The 19,100-nt window shown below is 47.3% G+C and overlaps 2 protein-coding genes across 2 annotated transcripts in view; one reads left to right on the top strand and one right to left on the bottom strand.

The window, feature by feature from the left end:
* LOC119445067 (high-affinity choline transporter 1) overlaps positions 1-10,311 on the top strand; it is a 29,779-nt gene extending 19,468 nt beyond the window's left edge. Inside the window, exons 6-10 of the mRNA XM_049664859.1 lie at positions 370-499; positions 1,054-1,271; positions 5,196-5,394; positions 9,670-9,859; positions 9,891-10,311. Coding sequence (XP_049520816.1) covers positions 370-499; positions 1,054-1,271; positions 5,196-5,394; positions 9,670-9,859; positions 9,891-10,311 — 1,158 coding nt within the window. The remainder of the gene's footprint in view (positions 1-369; positions 500-1,053; positions 1,272-5,195; positions 5,395-9,669; positions 9,860-9,890) is intronic.
* A 6,703-nt stretch (positions 10,312-17,014) lies between these two features.
* LOC119445068 (uncharacterized) lies at positions 17,015-18,827 on the bottom strand. Its single transcript, XM_037709395.2, has one exon. It carries the CDS (start codon positions 18,724-18,726, stop codon positions 17,908-17,910), a length of 819 nt encoding a protein of 272 aa, XP_037565323.2. The 5' UTR covers positions 18,727-18,827; the 3' UTR covers positions 17,015-17,907.
* Positions 18,828-19,100: the final 273 nt, after the last annotated feature.

Consider the following 19,100-nt stretch of genomic DNA (forward strand, 5'->3'; position numbering starts at 1 on the left):
TGACAGAACTGGCATTTTGATTTCGACACAGATGCATCACTTGCGACATAAACTATTGTCACAAACCGTCGCTGTAACGTTATTAGCACATCGCGCAACCTTCTTACTGTGATAACTTAAATTTATGTCGCCAGGGCAAGTTCTTGGTACTACGACAGGAGTGCGTCCCGAAAGACAAAATTTTCATCCATCTAACAATAAATTGCCCTTTGTATTTTGTAGACCTGTGCATTTTATCATTCCAGCAATTAGGTGCGTTCTGACGGATTCCTGCGTGGAAGTAAACTTGCTAAAGCTCTGCTGATATATATATATATAAGCGCATATTCTCATGGGTGAAACGGCGCACGGCCTGTTGTTCCTGCGCAGGTCTACTTTCAGCGCGTGCTAGCCTGCGAGACCGTGGCCGAGGCCAAGATTCTCTCGTTCATGTCGGCCATTGGCTGCATATTCCTCGCCTTGCCACCCGTCCTCATCGGAGGTGCCGCCAAACATACCAGTACGGCACCTGTTTCTTTCTCTCCCCAGGTGTTGCTTGTCTAATGCCTGTGTGTGTATATCTTTCCGGGTTTTGAATGTGAAGGCAAATGCGAATGCATTTTAAATTGTACCCAGCAATATATTATTTATATTATTATGAGTAAGTTATCATACTTACCAGTGTTCTTCGACGCGGACCCTGGTAACTCAAGGGACGTAAACTTAAACCGGTGCATTTACTGTCGGCGGATCGATCGATGGAAAAATCAATCAATCAATAAATAAATCTATCAATAAACAAATCACTATATAAACCAGTTTTGCAGTGACATCTATTTGATTCTTTGAAGCTACAGTTCGTGACCTAACACTTGCGAGTGCGTATGCGATCTGAGGCCGCGCCGCGAAGCATTCAGATGTTTTGAAGAAAGCGCCGGTCGCCGCGGCCGCGTTGCCACGGTGACAGGCTGCATGTTGCGTCGCCATGGCAACCCTCGGCGCCGGATAGCGAGCGATAGGCGCGCCTCCTGAGAGCATGTCCTCTACTATCCGGTCATGCCATGTGCATTGCAGACTTTACGGTGGCCGGCTATCCGGGATCGTTCCTGCTCAGCGACGAGGACAGCCCGCGGGTGCTGCCGTTCGCAATCCTGTATCTGACCTCGGGCATGACCACCATTTTCGGCCTCGTCAGTATCGCAGCAGCCGTCATGTCATCCGCCGACTCCTCCATGCTCAGCGCCTCAACAATGGTCACCAGGAACGTCTACCAGGCGCTTTTCCGGCCCATGGTCAGCCGGCACCTTAGACCAATTGGGCAGGGGACGTTCATCGGGGCTGAGGGGAAGCGGCAACCGTTTCACGAACCAACAACATCGGGAGTAACTTGCAGCCCGCGTATCCTCCCCAATCAGCCAGCCTAGAATGTATAAATACCATCTGCAGTGAAATTTTGGACCACGTAAAAATAATGCAGTTTCAGGTAATAGAGCAGCCGCCGCGCTAAATGCTACGTTTGAAATACGAGGGGATCTGTCACGAAAAGCTCGCAATGCCAGACGTTTATTTTATACTCAAACTAAAAAAAAAAGTCGCAGTTTCGCCCGAAAGGCGAAGCATCGATTGCGACAGCAAACTAGTGGACAGCTATAGGAAGTAAGCATAGTAGTTTTATCGGCCGTAGAAACTTGTAAATATAGGCATGCTAACTAAATTATTAAAATGACGGTACGTTGGGCATATTGGTATCCCATACTGAAACCATTCACAGCTCGCAACCACAAGAGCTACACAGAAAAGATACACGGACAAGCGCGGACTATCAAGAGACAACTTTAGTTGAAATCACACATATAAATAAGCGATGAAGCACGTGACAAGAACAGAAAAAATTGCCAATGTGATGACACAATTGGCACGAAATGACCATAACAATCCACCAACTCATATCAATCACTAAAGAAACTTGGCCAGGTAATCTACCTCCGACTTATGGAGCAAAACAGACGGACGTGCAACACACGTGTCTCCCGCCTTATCAATGAAGTGGGCTTCCACCATCTCCCGGACAGATTTCTCCTTTGTCTCGATAGTACGTTGATTTGTGAAACCACTGGAGCACAGCCGCAATTCTTGCAGTGCATGGAATTGTTATGGTCATTTCGGGGCAATTGTGCTTTCACATTGTCATTTTTTTTCGGTTCTTGTCACGTGCTTCATCGCTTATTTATATGTGTGCTTTCAATAAGGTTGTCTGTTGATAGCGCTTGCCCGTGTATCTTTTCTGTGTAGTTCTTGCGTTTCGCGCTGTGAATGGTTTCAGCAAATTGACAAGCACGGTGTCACGCGCGCACAGCGAGTAAGCGCGGCAGCGAGCGAATTGACCTTCGTCCCACCGCTCGCATCAACGCGAACTAAGCCGCGAAAACACAGCGCAGGGAGCAAGAACTCTGCCCCCGCCGCAGATGGATTTCAAGATGCAGCCGCCCGGGCGGGAACGCGCGGCGTAGAACGCGGCCTCCCGCATTCCCGGCGTAGTATACTCTCTAGCCACTGTAATAGTACGAGGCCTCCCGTTCCCCACCCTCGGACCCTCGCGGCCCGGCGGGCGCGCGCGGTCGCTCGGGCGGTGCGGAGCAAAATGCGCCCCTCCCTACCCTCCCTCCGGAGCGTTACGCGCGACTGGAAGAACGCGCGTTTCCTTCCCGCCCGCCACTGCACAATGTAGAAGTACGCAGTTGCTGGCAGAGTAGAAGCCGCACCCCCTCCCTCCCGCGCCGCCTTCCCGCTTTCCTCCTTTCGCGTGCGAGATTGAGTCGCCAGTTGCCCTTACACCCGGTCGCAAAAGACGCAGTTGGTACCGCAGCAGAACGTCGCCCCCCACCCTCTCTCCCTCCCCCCCCCCCCCCGGCCTTTCGCGCAACGGAAGACGTCGCGTTTGCTCTCCGCCGTGCGTTCGCTCACCGTGAAAGCGCGCGTCCCTCCCGTGCTTCCACGCGCACATACAGTATACGGCACGCGGCGACGATCTTATCGTCCTTGGACTTTATACGGAACCTCACGGCGACGCCGACGCCGACGGCAGAGATCCTCTTGGAGTGTTCATATAATTGCTATCGCAATAAAAACTATCGATAGTGCTATCGATAGTAACTTCTATAGTACTATCGATAGTATGAAATCAACCGCGCGAACTCATTGCAGCATAAACTTGGTTGCCCGAGTGCATGGTATATGGTGGTGACGGTAACTATGACAGCATTCTGCAGATGTACCCTACGCACTCAGTCGCTGGATAAAGTGTTAATGCCGCAAATGTCCTTGTTGTGCTGGCAACAGCGACTCGAGACGAACGGTTTGGCGCGCCTGCTTCTGAGCTGAATTCGAGTGGAATTATTACTTCACCACGTATTCTTGGGGCTGGTTTCAAGGTCAATGCTTGAACTGAATCGAAGCTGCATAGACATAAAAGCAAGGAACGAGCACGTTGCTCTTGACACAACAGCTGTGCACTTTGATTTGTTCCGCAGCACACCACTCCAGCGCTCCGAACAAGTATGCTCACTAATGTACATACTTACATACAAGGACATACGAGGACTACCGATAGTGCTATCGATAGTAACACCGACTGCACTATCGATGGTAACACTATCAATAGTATCATCGATAATAGTATCGATAGTTTATCGATAGTAATAGTATCGATAGTCTTTTGACACTACCGATAGTTTAAAAAACTATATACCGATAGTTTTGTATCACTACGGCTCACACTCGCACGCTTTCACTCGCACATAGAGCATACGACGTGCAGCGACGATTTTATCACCCGTGGACTTTATACGGAACCTCACGCCAACGACGACGGCGACGCCAGATCTGCGCCTTGAATGTTCCTATAATTGCTCTCGCAATAAAAAGAAAAGAAATCCGGACAACCCATCTCGGGTTGAATGTCAAAATAATGCGACTAATTAACATTAAAGCAATATAGCGACACACCCTATTGCCAACGCGGACACACGAAGTCGCAATGTGGCTGCCAACCACAGTACCAAATGATACCACGATACAACATGTATATTGTTGCAATCACTGCATCTCATGAATACTCCGTAGTATCGTTGGTGTCTCGGCTGCAACTTCATTGCAACTCCTCTCCGTCAAGCGGATGCGCTCGCCTTGGAGGTTTCTCTTGTGGACGGGGCGCTATTGCATTATACGTTTAAGTCTGCATACCCCGCGTGTCCCCTTGCATGACCTCCGCGATAAGGTGACACGCACGGCGTGCTGATTATCTCTGAGGCGGCGCATGTTGAGATTTACATCTTATCCGCTCACGGCCAATTGGACGCTTCGTCTGCTTAGCTGCCATTTAAAAGCTGCTATCAAGAAATTGGACACTTAACTGTGTCTGCAGCTTTGCCAAGTTTGCATCAACACTAAATATTACTGATATAGAAGTATACACAGTTTGGCCACATCGAAATGTAATCGTAGCTGACCCTTATTGAAGCCTAACGCAAAGCTTGTAAAACAATTCGGCGTTTTCAAGTCCTGAAAGGTGTATTACACTGTTCAAAATTATTCGTATTTCATAACTAAATATGTGCCGTACACAGTGGCAATTCTAATTATGCAAATTGTCGACCCGAGCATCCCTTCCAATTTGATGACGTGACACTCCGGGCATCACTGGAGGTTGTGTTCGCGAACCTGTTTACAGAGAATGGTCGAAAAGACATACAGAAGAGTAGATTTATCAAGTTAAAGCTTTAGACACATTGAGTAGACCAAATCTATAACACACTTTAGAAAAACATGCTTAAATATTCGCTGGCGGAATCCTACTGTGCGCAATTAACAAATTTACGCTCTATATAGACAGAAAGATTGGGCGCCTTGGCAACCGGCGGAGAAACCTTACCAAAGGGCAGAAATGTTTTGATGTACAATTTCCCATGCTCGAGTGATTTCTGTAAAGGCTGCAGTATCACCTGTAGGTTGCACTTAAATTTGCCGGCCTTTATCGGTTTCGCTTATATGAACTCACGTAGCTCATAATGTATGCCTCCTAAGAGCTTGTGTGCATATGTGTACATTATAGGGTCGAAATTGTTGTTGAAATGCCGGGTCAAGTCACTGGTGGTAAAGATGTTCCACCGAGAACACTGAACCAAGTGTCCTGAAATGCTGCGGATACTCACGCGCAGGCCACGGAGACGGAGGTGGTGATTGCGCTCCGCACCATGATCTGCGCCCTGAGTTCGCTGTCCGTCTACATGGCGCTCTCGGTGAATTCCGTGTTCGATCTGTGGACCCTGTGTTCGGACATCGTCTACGTTCTACTCTTCCCGCAATTGCTCTGCGTGTTTTACTTCAAGGAGACTAACGCATACGGCTCAGTCTTGGGTGAGATGTTATGACCGCTATACGCTGCAGAAATACCATATATTTTTTGAAGATAAAAAAGACCTTTACCGAGCTCCTTGACACTACCGACGCCTACAACAAAATGCCGTTGTAAAAGCCCCGGCCCAGGATGGTGATGTCTTTCGAGGACTGGGTCCGGCTACAGGCCTTTCGGGACGCACTCGTAACTCGCTAAAGCGTTTCGCATATAAATCATCCATTGAGCCATGCTTAGCTCTGCCTCCCTTCCCATTTTCACCATATGTAGGCCTCAGGACAATATTTTACTCGAATACCATATTGCTTTTATTCGTACCTGAGTCTACTGGTAAATGCTTGTTTAACTGCGCATCACTGTGTGTTTATGCCATGCACAATTATCAGTGGCAGAACATTACAATCAAAGAATGAACGAATGAGTGAATGAATGAACAGATCAAGCAATCAGTCAATCAATTTTAATATTTTCGGGGATAAAAAAGCTACATAAGTATCTTGATCTGGCCCAAAAGACCACACATGACAGCACCGAACGATTTACAAGCATGGGTGCGACGCATACGCGACAAGCAAAGCTATACTTGCAGTAACTTATGCACCGTGTACAACTCATGGCGGGTAACTTAACTGTCTTTGCTGCACGTGACACCGATCTACGAGCCGCTTTCTGCCCGTGAATTAAAGCCCTCACTCCACTTCCCTCAAAGTTATCTTTTGCCCTTGTGAAGAAAAACATGAAATGCAGTGCAGTCCTTGCCACGACGTGGTTCCCGAGGGAGTCGTGACCCAGCAACGTTATAATGCGAAAAGTTATAGCGGCAGCTGCTGCTCGTTGTCCATGATACAGCTGCTGAAATTTGAGCATGTGCTGTAATACGTGTGCCATTGGCGGAACGTATTCTGTGGACGACTCGGGGCCTGACGGACCCGCTTCCATAACCACCGAGATGGCGAGTAATCCGAACTTACTAACGCCAGTAAAATTGTTTCTGTTTAGCAGTTTTTTGAAGTATGGAGCTTCCTTAAGATGATTTTTTTTTTCGACACTTCATTTTTCTTGCTTCAAATGAAGGTCCTACAACTCTCAGTTCTAGAAAAAATACTGACTAGCCTCTGTGCGTCGCAGATAATTTAATATAATGGGATTCCTACAGCCAGGTTCGGTAGCGTATCCCAGGTCGTGACATGTCGCGATGTCATTACACAGAATGTGGTCACGTGGGTGTGGGATGTTGCGACGTTTCGACACTCGCTTCGGCTCGTTCGGTCACATTCTATGGTGCTGCTCGTTGCGGATACCGATGAAGCAGCATAGCAGATGACCGAGTTAGCCGGAGACAGTGTCAAAACGTCGCTATGTCTTGCTCTCCCTTGACTACCTTCTTCGTCATAAAGTCAATGATATGTTCCGATGCCGGACATATCCTTTGCAAAGGTGGTTGGCCAATGACAGAGTCCTTGCGAACGAAAAGCTTTGTGAAATCGGCCCTGGTGGGTGCTCGCGTGTCCACAAGGTGTACTTGTGAAGTCTGTGTTCTGCGAAACGTTCACGTTCTTACAGCGTTAAACGGTACCTTTCCTGTTGCTTTCTTTAACGTCAACTTGGCATTTAAAGGTTTTCATCTGGTCAGCCTTCTGATGGAAAAACCAAGGGATAGGTTGTCTCAGGTACCGCGAATACATTTGTTTATCAATACTATCATATCCCTTGGCACAATGTCAAGCTATTATTAGATAATGTATCTCTACTGGAGTCCGCGACTTTTCCCAACGTTTGAAGTTGTAAGGCATCCGAGTAACAAAATACGAGGAAAAAAATTTGTGTCGCTCGCGCTGGAGGCGCAATGCTAAAGAGACAGCAGAGCTGATGGCCACCTAGCTGGTCCTGGCTTTTGGGCTAGGCTAAGCACTACGAAGTCATGCGCAGCATTTATCGCAATTTATTGATTATTGATCAAATATTATTAGCTATTGATTGGCTATCGATTGGCTATAGCAAGGTATTGGCCACGTATTTGGGCTAGGCTAAGCACTACCAAGTCAACCCCGCATTTCCCGGAATTTTCCGAATTAGGTATTGATTGGCTATCGATTGGCTATCGATTGGCTATCGATGACTGACTTAGCTTAAGTAGTCCCAACCATGCTTAGCTAGACTTAGCCAGGCTCCAAATCAGATACTTCTTATACCACTGCTTCCAGAAGCTTTCTTGAATTTCTTGCCGTTGAATCCACGTTTCAAGCAGCTCAGTATGCGTTGTGGGCTCAACCTCGAGTGATTTTAAATGTGGAAGGACAGTGAGCCTCCGACCGTTCAAGAAATGAGCGGGAGTTAACACTTCTGGTCCATCCGGTGTAGCATACAGATATGTTAGCGGGCGACTGTTTATGGTGGCTTCGACTTCCGTTAAGACAGTGGCTATCTGCTCGTAATTGATGAACGATGTGCCAAGAGCCTTTCGGAGACTGTCCTTGACAGATCGAACCATGCGCTCCCAGAACCCACCCCACCAAGGAGCGTGTTCTGGCGAAAACTTCCATGAGAAGCCATGTAAACAAAAATAGTCTCGAACTGCACTGCCTCGTAAGAGTTCACGTAACGCACGAAGCTCTCGCGAAGCACGCTTAAAGCATAACGCATTGTCAGAGTAAACAACACGGGGGTAGCCGCGGCGAGAGGTGAATCGGCTAGTTCACAGCAGTATGTTCACAGGGCTAGCTCACAGGTGTATGTGCCATTGCGCTTGGACCCTTTCTGCACTACCGCAAGGATCGGCCCACATTTTCTGTTCTCATGTTACGGACTAACGCTCGGCTTAAACAGCTCCGTTGTTAAAATTATACCGCGGCATATGATTAATTCCTGCGGACTTCACTGTGGTGACGTCACGGAAGCAGTTCGCTACCACGGAGTTTCTGGGCGTACGAGTGTGAGATGCTCGATGGTCGGAAGGGGTTCGCTACCACGGAGTTTCTGGGGGTATGAGTGTGAGATGCTCGATGGTGAGACGCGTGACGGTAGCCGCCCACGTTCGTTTTTTTTTTTTTTTAACAAAGTAATTAAGCATAACCGTTTCCTTCTGTTGGAATATAGAGTTACATCCTTGCGTATGCGTGGCACGTGCTAGCAAGCAAGACCGCAGTTATTCCGTGGAAGAAGCGATGATTGTAAGCTATATACCACGATGATTAAACTTCGGTCGGATCTCAATGGCTGTCAGGGGATCCTTATCCCGATAACCACCATACGGTAACCCGACATGATATACATCGCCACATACTCACAACGGTTTACCCGCCATGGTGGCGTAGCTGCTGTGACATTGCCCTGCTAAGCCGGGAGGCGAGGGAGCAAATCACGACAGCGGCAGCCGCATTTTGATGAGGGCGAAATGCAAAAAAAAAAAAAGCGCGTGTGCCGTGCATTGAGTGCATGTTAAAGAACCATGTGGTCGAACTTAATCCGGAGCTCTCCAGTTCGGCGTGCCTGAAATGATAACGTGGTTTTGTCATGTGAAATTGCAGACTTTTTTTTTTAGTTAACCACGTGGCATTCGTAACCAAATACGAGTCAGCAATACTTCTATACCGATTATATTGTGATACTGATGCCAAAGGTTTGTGTAAGTAAGATATCCATCCGATTTGAATGTTAACCGACCGATTCCCTGAATTGGCCTATCTCCAACTCCGATCGATGTCATTTATCTTAATTAAAACGCCTCTCAGAGCGCCGCAGGGTTATTTTTGCATTATTTTAGATCCAGCGGCTATTGCATTGTCTTCAGCGGTCAATGTTGAGATAGATTCGTTGATAGCGGACGGGACCACCACGTCGCTCCCTTTTATTTATTTATTTTTTCTGTTTCTTTGCGGCACACGTTCAGCGGGACAGTTTTCGTAGCCCAGTCCGTAAGTCAGGTTTCGAGAGCATATACATTTTGCTGAATAGAGAGACTAAGGCTCATTTTACTGTACAAGGTGCAACAGTGCCGGTAAAATGTCAAAACTTTTGAAACGACTCTACGAGTAACACATCTCATTAGGCCCTGTAGAAGGGTTCCTGTAACTTGCATATACGGCGCTCCTAAGTAGTGCGAGGAGCACTGTCTCTAATAATCATTAGAGACAATCGTCAGGGCTTTGAAGTGAGCATGGGTTCCAACAGGATCCGCAGTACTCGACCGAAACGGCATATCCTCACAGGCGCGCGTACAGTGGCTCGGAAGCTTTACGCAAAGAACGCACGTCGCAGCCGGACTCGCTTCCGCGCAGCTTTCGTCGTGAGCGGCGTGCTCCGGTGCCTGTGCGGCGAGCCCTCCATGAACGTGCCGGTGGTGGTGCGTCTGCCCCTGTACGACCCGGAATTGGGCCAGCGCTTCCCGTTCCGCCTGCTGTGCATGGCGCTCGGCCTGGCCACGCTCCTCCTCGGCTCGCACGTGGCCGACGCGCTCTTTCGCAGAGGGTTTGTTGTCGGACCGCTGCGACGTGTTCAGTTGCTTCGTCAAGCCGCCACCGACGTGTGCCCGCACTGGCCCCTCCGACCACGCCACCGCCGCCACCGGCAGCACGGGAAGCGATATAATGCCCGGGGCTCCCAGCGGCACTCGGCATGTTTCGACCACCGATACTGCGAGCGAGAAAGAGGCCCTCACCTCGGGGATTTCCAAGAACAGCCGGAGGGTGTCCGCTGAGCCTCCCAACGAAGCGCAGACCGGCAGCTGCCCAACCAGAAGGAAATCTTCGTTGACCTCGGACCGGAGGCGTTCCTCGGCGATGCAGTCGGCTTGGGCGCTCCAATCGTCCGGGGCGGCGGACAAGTCTTTGACGGAGGGTGCCACCACCGAGACGAAGACGTCGCGCAGGAAGTCTAAGTCTGGCGTCTCTAAACGCGGCGGGAAGGAGACGCGCAGTTAGGAAGTCCGTCTTTAACGGATCGGACTGACTGCGACCAACCCTCTACTGCAGCGCGCCGGAAGGCACTCGGGATTGTGGACCTGCGTACCACTGACCGCAAGGGGCTTTAACTTCGCTTTTTCTTTCTATTAATTTTTTCACTCTCAGTTAGTTCGTTTTTATTCAAATTTTTGGGGGGGCTTTCGTTTTTTGATACATGCACCTATTTGTCCATGTAGCGTGTACGTGTATTAAGATTTATTTCACAACTCTTCGAGAAATTCTGGTGAGACATAAGCAAGGTTCCCATCAGCACGGGTACTGCATCGTGAAATACCTACCGTACAGATATAGAACTGCTAATGAGCTCTTGACATAACGTGCTCGGCGCGCTCCTTGGCCTGTGTGACGGCATAAGTGTCTTGTCTCGAAGAACTTGTATCATTGTTATTTCACACCCGTGCTCCCTTTGTCATTTATACCCGTGCCGTAGGTTCGCCTGTAATGTCTTCGCTTCACCTCAAGATGTATGTGTTGTGCATTTTAAACTAAACTGGGACTGCACAATGCATATCCCCTGCTTTGCAAATATCTGCGAATTCATTAAAGGAGCTCTACCCGCTTCAGCATTGTTTTGAGCCTGATTTGATGAGTCCTACTAAACGCGTTCTTTTTGTGTGATTGTGTACTATATTGGAAGGACTTAATATCGATGCGTTCAGTTCTTCGACTGTATGGCTGGACGTTTTGTATGTGAATGGCGCCATCGAGACATCGGGTGTCGTGTCCTGAACGTTGGTTACAGCAGCGTCCAGTAGAGAGGCAGTGTTGACAAATCCGGCGAGTAGAGGACACAGCGGGCGGAACGAACAAATCGGACAGCTTCAAAGGAAGTGGCACCAGTGTTGCCAACTTATCGGTTAACGGACACTAAGACGCTGAAGTACGCTAAGTGTTGCTCCAAGGTTGGTATAATTTTGGCTAAAGCTGTCGACCTAAGTTTACGTTTAACGCTATTCACTGTGAAAAGTAATACAGTAAAGATGAGAAATATCTTGGCAGCTCTTGATCGTAAAAATGACGGCAGGTCGTAATTTTGTAAGGCTTACACCACGAGGTACTGCGTACGGCAACCAATGGAATCGCGTCTTGTCATAATGGCGCCAATGGCTTATCAAAAAATAAAACATGACCGATGGTAACGTGGCGTAAAGCCCCCACAACCGAAACCGATTAAATTACGACGAATGTTGACATCTGAAATTCTGCGTTTGCGTTCAGATTGAAAGGTGGCTATATGAAACGGCTTTACAGCGCAAAAATGCATTTTCACTGTTCACTAAAACTGTCGAGCTAACTCGACAGTTTGGTAGCATGTAAGCACGACAGTTATAGGGTAGCATGTATAGGGTAGCATGTAACGTTTTACTTGTCGAATATATTTGCAAGACAACGAACGATTACGGCTAAAATTTTGCGTTTACCTTCCTATTGAAAGGTGGCAAATCGAGAACTGCTCAAAAGGAAGCAGGTCTTCACAGCACAAAAAAGCACTTGGTCGGGGTCATTCCTGCAAATTTTGTGTTTGGCGCTCGTGAGGCGCTCGTGAAAGAACTTTCTGCGGCACACGTTCATCCATGTTAAGACAACGAACGATTACGGCTGAAATTTTGCGTTTACCTTCACATTGAAAGGTGACAAATCGAGAACTGCTCAAAAAAGCAGGTCTTCACAGCAGAAAAAAAATGTAGTTTCGCCCGAAAGGCGAAGCATCAATTGGGATAGCAAATTAGTAGAGAGCTATATGGAGTAGGGATAGTGGATTTATCGCCTGCATAAACTTGGACACATTCGCTTACTAACTGAATTAACAAGCGAGGTGTCAGCGCGACACTCGATGACCGCAGACAACCACTGTCAGAACGCTGGCGCGAACAAGCGCAGCCGCCGCAGCGAGCGAAGGTTCGTGCGTTCTATCGCTTCAACGGAAATTGAGCGGCGAAAGCACAGCGCATACAAAGGTCAGAGCCGTCTGGAGATCGCTTTCACTCGCACACACAACGCACGTCACGCGGCGACGATTTTATCGCCGTTGGACGGAACTACGACGGCGACGGCAAAAATGCGCTTGGAGTGTCCATAAATTGCTATCGCAATAAAAAGCAGTTGGTCGGGGTCATGCCTGCAAATTTTGTGTTCGGCACTCGTGAGACGCTCGTGAAAGGACTAAATTCATTCTTTCACCGACCGAAATGTCACCGATCTGTAATGGCTCATGCGCTCCACGTCGCGCAACACAGACAGATAAGCAGTCGATCAGTTGATAATGATGATAATGAGTGATGAGGGGTTATATGGGTATCATCACGGTTGATAAAGGTTCGATGGGAATGGATAAGGTGCTAAAGAGCGATAAGAACTTATAATGGTTTGAGCAACTCTGGTAAGGTTGATAACGACCGGTAAAAGTTTATAAGGGCTGATAACAGTCGATAAGGGTCGGATAGTGTCTGATCAAGTTGATAAGGAGAGATAAGGGTTGATAAGGGTAGAATCGAGTCCGATAAATTTGATAAAGACCGATAAGGGTTTACACTGGTTGGATCAAGTTTAATAATATTGATAATGACACCGGGCTGAGGGAACATGAGCAAGTGGCACAATGCTTACGCATACTTAGAAAACTCCAGTGGAGTTGCTGCATAATTCTTATATTGTTGATGCAGTCCTGCAATCACATGCTGTTCTATCCTTACCTTTGCCCCTTTTTTATCAACCATGTGTCGTATAGGTTTGTTTAAAATTTTGGAGGACGCTTAAGCTTCGCCTTTAATACCCTTGTCACACGGGCAGACTTAACCGCAGTTATGTATGCCGAACCGCAGTAACCTCACATAACCACAGTTACCGTAAACCGGACTACGGCGCTGCTACACGCTGCGTAACTTTCTTCGGCAGGACAGAGTTGAGCGTCTCCATGCACCATGACGCTATATATGCGCGAGTTGCGTGTGTTTGAACGCAGAGCGGTCAGTTTGTCCTCCCAAATGCGTATCAGGGCCTCCGTCGTCGTGACAGGCCAGTTGACACGCTTTTGGGGGGATGTTTCGCGGCGAGCGGAGCTGCAGGCGTCGGAGCTGGGGGCCGCCATCTTGTCGGTTACGTCTTTGACTGAGGTGGCCAAGCTCCGTTTGCGACAACCATGGTTAGCGGAATAACTACGGTTAGGTTTATCGTGTGACTGGGTGTCTCTACGGTTAGGCTTAACCGTCGTCAAATTTAACTGCGGCAGACTACCCTGTGAAAAGGGTATAAGAGGGGAACGCGACAGCATTCAAAGATCCCTGACTGCTTCTCACGCTTCCCGGCAACTGCAGCTTATGTAACCGTAATGTTCACTGGGAAACGCTGGCGGCCAACGCCATGCACGAAGGCGAGCTTTCTGGTTCTTTTTTTCTTTCCCCCGCACGGCGGGCGCCGCCGCTGCCGCGGATGTGCGGAGACGAGCATCATCTGGATGGTGTTGCAAGGAACCGAGCGGGACGCGCCGCTCCTACTAAGACAGACCTCGAACGGCAACTGGAAAAGGGCTCTATGTTTAAGTTTCCGTGTATTTGATGCTTTGAGCTGGAACTTTTATTTGAAAATAAAACAAACATCACTAGTTTGCTTTCATGTCCACTAGTTTTCTCTAATTGACAACGCCGCCGACGCAGACACCGGATTTTTTGCTACACGGAGCAAAAAATGAGCGCAGCTTGTACTAGTGGTGCAAGGCTGGAGCAAACAGCGGAGCTTGTGATTTCATTCTTAGCAAGCGAAGCTTGCTAATCATTCCAGGGTACAATTTCACTTCTCTTCTGTCGTCGTAATGGGGAGGCCACGCCTACAGGGCTATGAGCCATTGCTTAAGGGGCTATGAGCCATTCATTGTCTTATGTAACAGGCAGATTTAAGTTTGAAGAAATTTCATCGAAATCCATCCAGAATGAACGTGCTCGGGAAAGGGCTCGTCGTCGACGTGCCGATTCTAGCGTGAGGGCTTCCGAAGCCAAGACGAAACGCCAGCAAAAAGCCGTGGACCTCCCCCCCCCCCCCCCCCCCCCACCGTGTTGAGGGAGCGCAAAAACATCAGCGTCGTCTTGCCCTCCAGGAACGGCGGTGCACGCCTCGGCAACGCTAGTGCCAACTTCCCCGGTGCGACGGCCAAGTTTCAACGAGAGCTTCTCAACCGGAACTTCGGAGCCAGCTGCAGTGCGCGTGACAGCTTGTGGTTCGAACACAACGTGATACTCGTCAGTGCAATTAGTTCGGAGCAACACCGAAGGAACACACGATAAGCTTCGCTTACCCCGATTTCCGGACAGGGGAGGGGCTACTGGTTTTTAACAGCGGAGCTGTTTAAGCCGGGCGTAATGTGTCTGCTGAATCCAAAAATGTGGGCCGATCGTGGCGGTAGTGCAGAAAGGGTCCAAGCGCAATGGCACATACCCCTGTGAACTAGCGAGCTGAGCCTGGCTAAGTCTAGCTAAGCATGGTTGGGACTACTTAAGCTTAGTCAGTCATCGATAACCAATCGATAGCCAATCAATAGCTAATCCGGAAAATTCCGGAAAATGCTGGGGATGACTTTGTAGCGCTTAGCCTAGCCCAAATACGTGGCCAATACCTTGCGATAGCCAATCAATAGCTAATCAATAATCTACAAATAATACATTCCGGGAAATGTTGGGGATGAGTTTTATTTATTTTTTTATTTATTTTCGTACTCTCAATCGCCCGAAGGCTTTACAGAGAGGAGGGGCAAGAACAAATGTAAGTATTAATGGCGGTCTTGAAATTCTTGGAGTCAGAGATGGCGGTGATGGAGGCAGGGAGGTGGTTCCAGTCTTCCGAGGTTCTTGGTATAAGTGCGTCAGAGTAGATTTTTGTGCGACAAAGGGGTACACCAACTTTCTGGGAATGATCAATGCGAGATGACACGTACGATGGCCGATGTAGTAATTCTTCCTTAAGTGTGAGATCGAAGTAAAATATTTTATGGAAGAGGCACAGTCGAGAACACTGTCGGCGCAGAGCGAGGTCTGGTAGGTCAAGAGTTAGTTTCATTGCGGAGACGCTAGAATAACGACTATAGTTAGAAATTATAAACCGGGCGCTGCGATTCTGGATAAGCTCTAAAGAGTTTGTTAGTGTTACCTGGCCAGGATCCCAAATTGAGCAGGCATACTCAAGTTTGGGTCTGACCAAGGTCTTGTAAAGTGTGAGTTTAACTGTAGTGTTGGCGCGTGAGAAGTTGCGACGCAAAAAACCTAGCATGCGGTTAGCGTTGTTGATAATATAGTTCACATGCAAAGTCCATGATAGATTCTGGGCTATAATGACGCCGAGATATTTGTAAGAAGTCACGGCAATTAGGGGTGTGTTATTAAGAGTGTAATCAGCGGGATTAGTTGAGTAAGGCACTCGAGACACGCGCATGCTTTTACACTTGTTAATATTAAGTTTCATTAGCCAATCAGAACACCAGCGGGAAATACTATCAAGGTCAGTCTGTAATGCAGCATGGTCGCAGGAGTTAGAAATTATGCGATATATTACACAATCATCAGCAAACAGTTTTATAGTAGAAGAAACTTGGGTAGGAAGATCATTGATGTATATGAGAAAGAGTAGTGGTCCTAGAACCGACCCCTGAGGTACCCCCGATGTTACTGAAGCGAAAGAAGAATCATGACCGTTAGCCGAAACATATTGAAAGCGGTTAGAAAGAAAACATTTAATCCAACTTAGGACATTGGCATCGAGGTTCAAACTGTCAAGTTTAAAAAAGAGTAGCTGATGTGAGACTGAATCAAATGCCTTAGCGAAATCTAGAAAAATACAGTCGACAACGAAACCATTATCAACAGCGCGAAATAAGTCGTTTGTAAATAACAGAAGTTGTGTTTCACAGGAAAGATATTTTCTAAAACCATGTTGACAAGTAGAAAAAAATGAGTTAGATTCAAGAAAACATACCACATGTGAATAGATGACGTGTTCCATGAGCTTGCAAGGTATACTGGTCAATGATATCGGTCTGTAGTTCAGTGGAGAGTGAGAAACACCTGATTTGTGCAAAGGAACCACCCTCCCCACCTTCCAATCACTTGGTATGGTGCAACATTGCAATGACTGTGAGAAAATCTCGCAAAGAATCAATGATGAATACACTGATGTACTTTTCAAAAACTTCGAATTAATACCGTCAGGGCCAGCACTGCTAGAGACCTTTAGGGTTTCGATTAAACGAGAAATACCAATTGAATCAAACACAATAGGATACATGGGGGAAAAACCGGAGTCGGGATAATCAGGATATACAACAGGATTATTATGCGAAAAAAAGGAAATAAATGCATTATTTAATACATCACAACAGTCCTTGTTATCTACAGGAACGCCAGCAGTATCACAAAGCTCAATCAAGGTTTCATTTTTGTTATTGACTGCGCACCAAAATTTTCGAGGATTGTCACGTAGAAGTGTCGGCAGTGTGCTACAATAAAAGTCATCCTTGGCCCGTGCTATAGCCTGTTTGTATTCGTTATCTGCGTTAGTGTAAGCAAACCAGCTCGAGGCGTTTGTGGATCTTTTTGTGCGTCGAAATAACCTTTTCTTTTTATTTAGAAGCCGTTTAAGTTGTGCGTTAAACCAAGGTGCCCGAAATTTAGTCGTAATACGCTTCAGTGGGATATAACGGTCCATTAGGTATTTTATTTTATTTTTAAACAAAGCCCAGTTTGCTTCCACCGTGCGAGTGTACAAATTCGGCAAATATTCGCTAATGAAGGATGACAATTCAGAATTAATAGCGGTGACATCAGCATTCTTATAATCACGAATAACTTTGGATGATTTGACCGATGGGGTGCAAGCACGTAAGTCGAAAAGTAGAATGCAGTGATCACTAACGCCAGAAAAATGTTGAACACTTGGAACGAGGTTAGGGGTTGTGGTTAAAATGAGGTCCAAAACGGTAGCGGAATGACTGGAACTTCGTGTCGGATTAGTGACAAGTTGCGTGAGGTTAAAATCAAGACATAGGTTAAGGAACGCAAGGCACTCAGATCCACCCTTTATAACTGTAGGTTGGGTTTTCCAGTCAATCCCTGGAAAGTTAAAATCGCCCACTAAGAATAAAGGGCATGAAGAAAACTGTTGTGTCAAGTTGCTTAAAATGTCGGAAAGTTCATTGCAAAATGTGTTAGTTGAACTAGGTGACCGGTAGCAGGCACTAAAGATGAAGTCTTTGTGATCGATGGTTATTCGAGCGCATACAAATTCCAAATCAGTAGAAATAGTTATCTCGCGGCAAGATATGGTATCACGGACGGCTATAAGCACTCCGCCGCCTGTCCGCTGCTCGCGGTCTCGACGAAAGAACTTATAGTTACTTTCACATTCAAAAATTTCGTGATTAGCTATCTGATTTGAGAGCCACGTTTCTGTAAGAATGACTATGTCGGCTGAACACGTGTCTATTAGAGAGGACAAAGATTCGCGTTTGTTACCTACGCTGCGCACGTTAGAATAGAAGACAGAGACCTGTTTACGATTCGGGTTAGTAATAAGCTATGACGTTGCTGCATGTGCACTGCTAGTACCTGTGGAAGAACGGTTGTTATTGTTAGTGACAGGAGCCACGCCTGAATGAAGTTCGCAAACCTGGTCAGTAGTGGGACAATACACGTAGGTTTTCCTATTTATATGCAGTTTGTTAAGACTAAGTGTGTACTGTTGGCCGCTATTCTTGCCGAATTCAATAAGTTTCTTTCGACATTGACGTGTAGCTCGGCAAAAGTCCTCAGCCACAGATATGCCTGTACCGCGAAATTTTGAACGCTGAGAAAGGATGTTGTCCTTCAGTTTTGAAGAACCAAATTTTACTATTATTGGCCGTGTTTTGCCCAAGACGTGCGTACCCAGACGGTGTGCGCGCGAAATGCTGTCATCAGGTAACGTAAGATTTAAAATACGGGTGAGCGACTCACGAACATGGCACTCGGACTGCGCCCAGGTTTCCGCAGGACTATCGACAAGCCCGTAAAAGATCAAATTGTCACGTCGCGATCTATCCTCAAGTTCATCGAGTCGTGAATTTAGTATTACAGTTTCATTCATAACACTGCGCACAATACCAGGTAGGTTCTCGTCATGCCGAGATGAATCAAACGATTCAACAACGGATTCGACCGCGGAAAGTCTGGTTGTTATGTCAGACACCTTTTGTTCCAGTTGTTCTTGATTCCGTCTTACTTCGGTTAGCATTTGCATCATCTCAGCATGACCTGCATCGACTTTTGCTGACAATGTGGCAATCGCAGCCAGAACGTCACTATCATTGGCAGGCCCTGGATTCGTTTCAACGTCGCCAGCCAACAACAACAACATGACAACATGCGCACATTCACTAACAATATCCAAAAGAACTATTGGGCTTGGGAGGAGCAGCAGGCAAACATCATGTGAGCGTTTAGCATGTAAAGAGGGATATTTACCTTTAAAGAGGTAGTACTTAGCCTATGGCCGAAAAGCCAGTATTAGCTAGGTGCCCATCAGCTCCGCTGTCTCTTTAACATTGCGCCTCCAATGCAAGCTACGCAATTTTTTTTCACAAGTCACAATCGCACGAGTACTTGTCTCGCACCAACTCCAAGTAGCTCTGAGAAGATTGGCTCCTGCTTCCCGTCGCGTAGCACGCGCCAGACCAGTTTCCATTGATCAAACTAGCAGGAATGAAACGAGTGAATAACAGTCCACCTTAC

Source organism: Dermacentor silvarum, chromosome 3, assembly GCF_013339745.2.
Source record: "Dermacentor silvarum isolate Dsil-2018 chromosome 3, BIME_Dsil_1.4, whole genome shotgun sequence".
NCBI lineage: Eukaryota > Metazoa > Arthropoda > Arachnida > Ixodida > Ixodidae > Dermacentor > Dermacentor silvarum.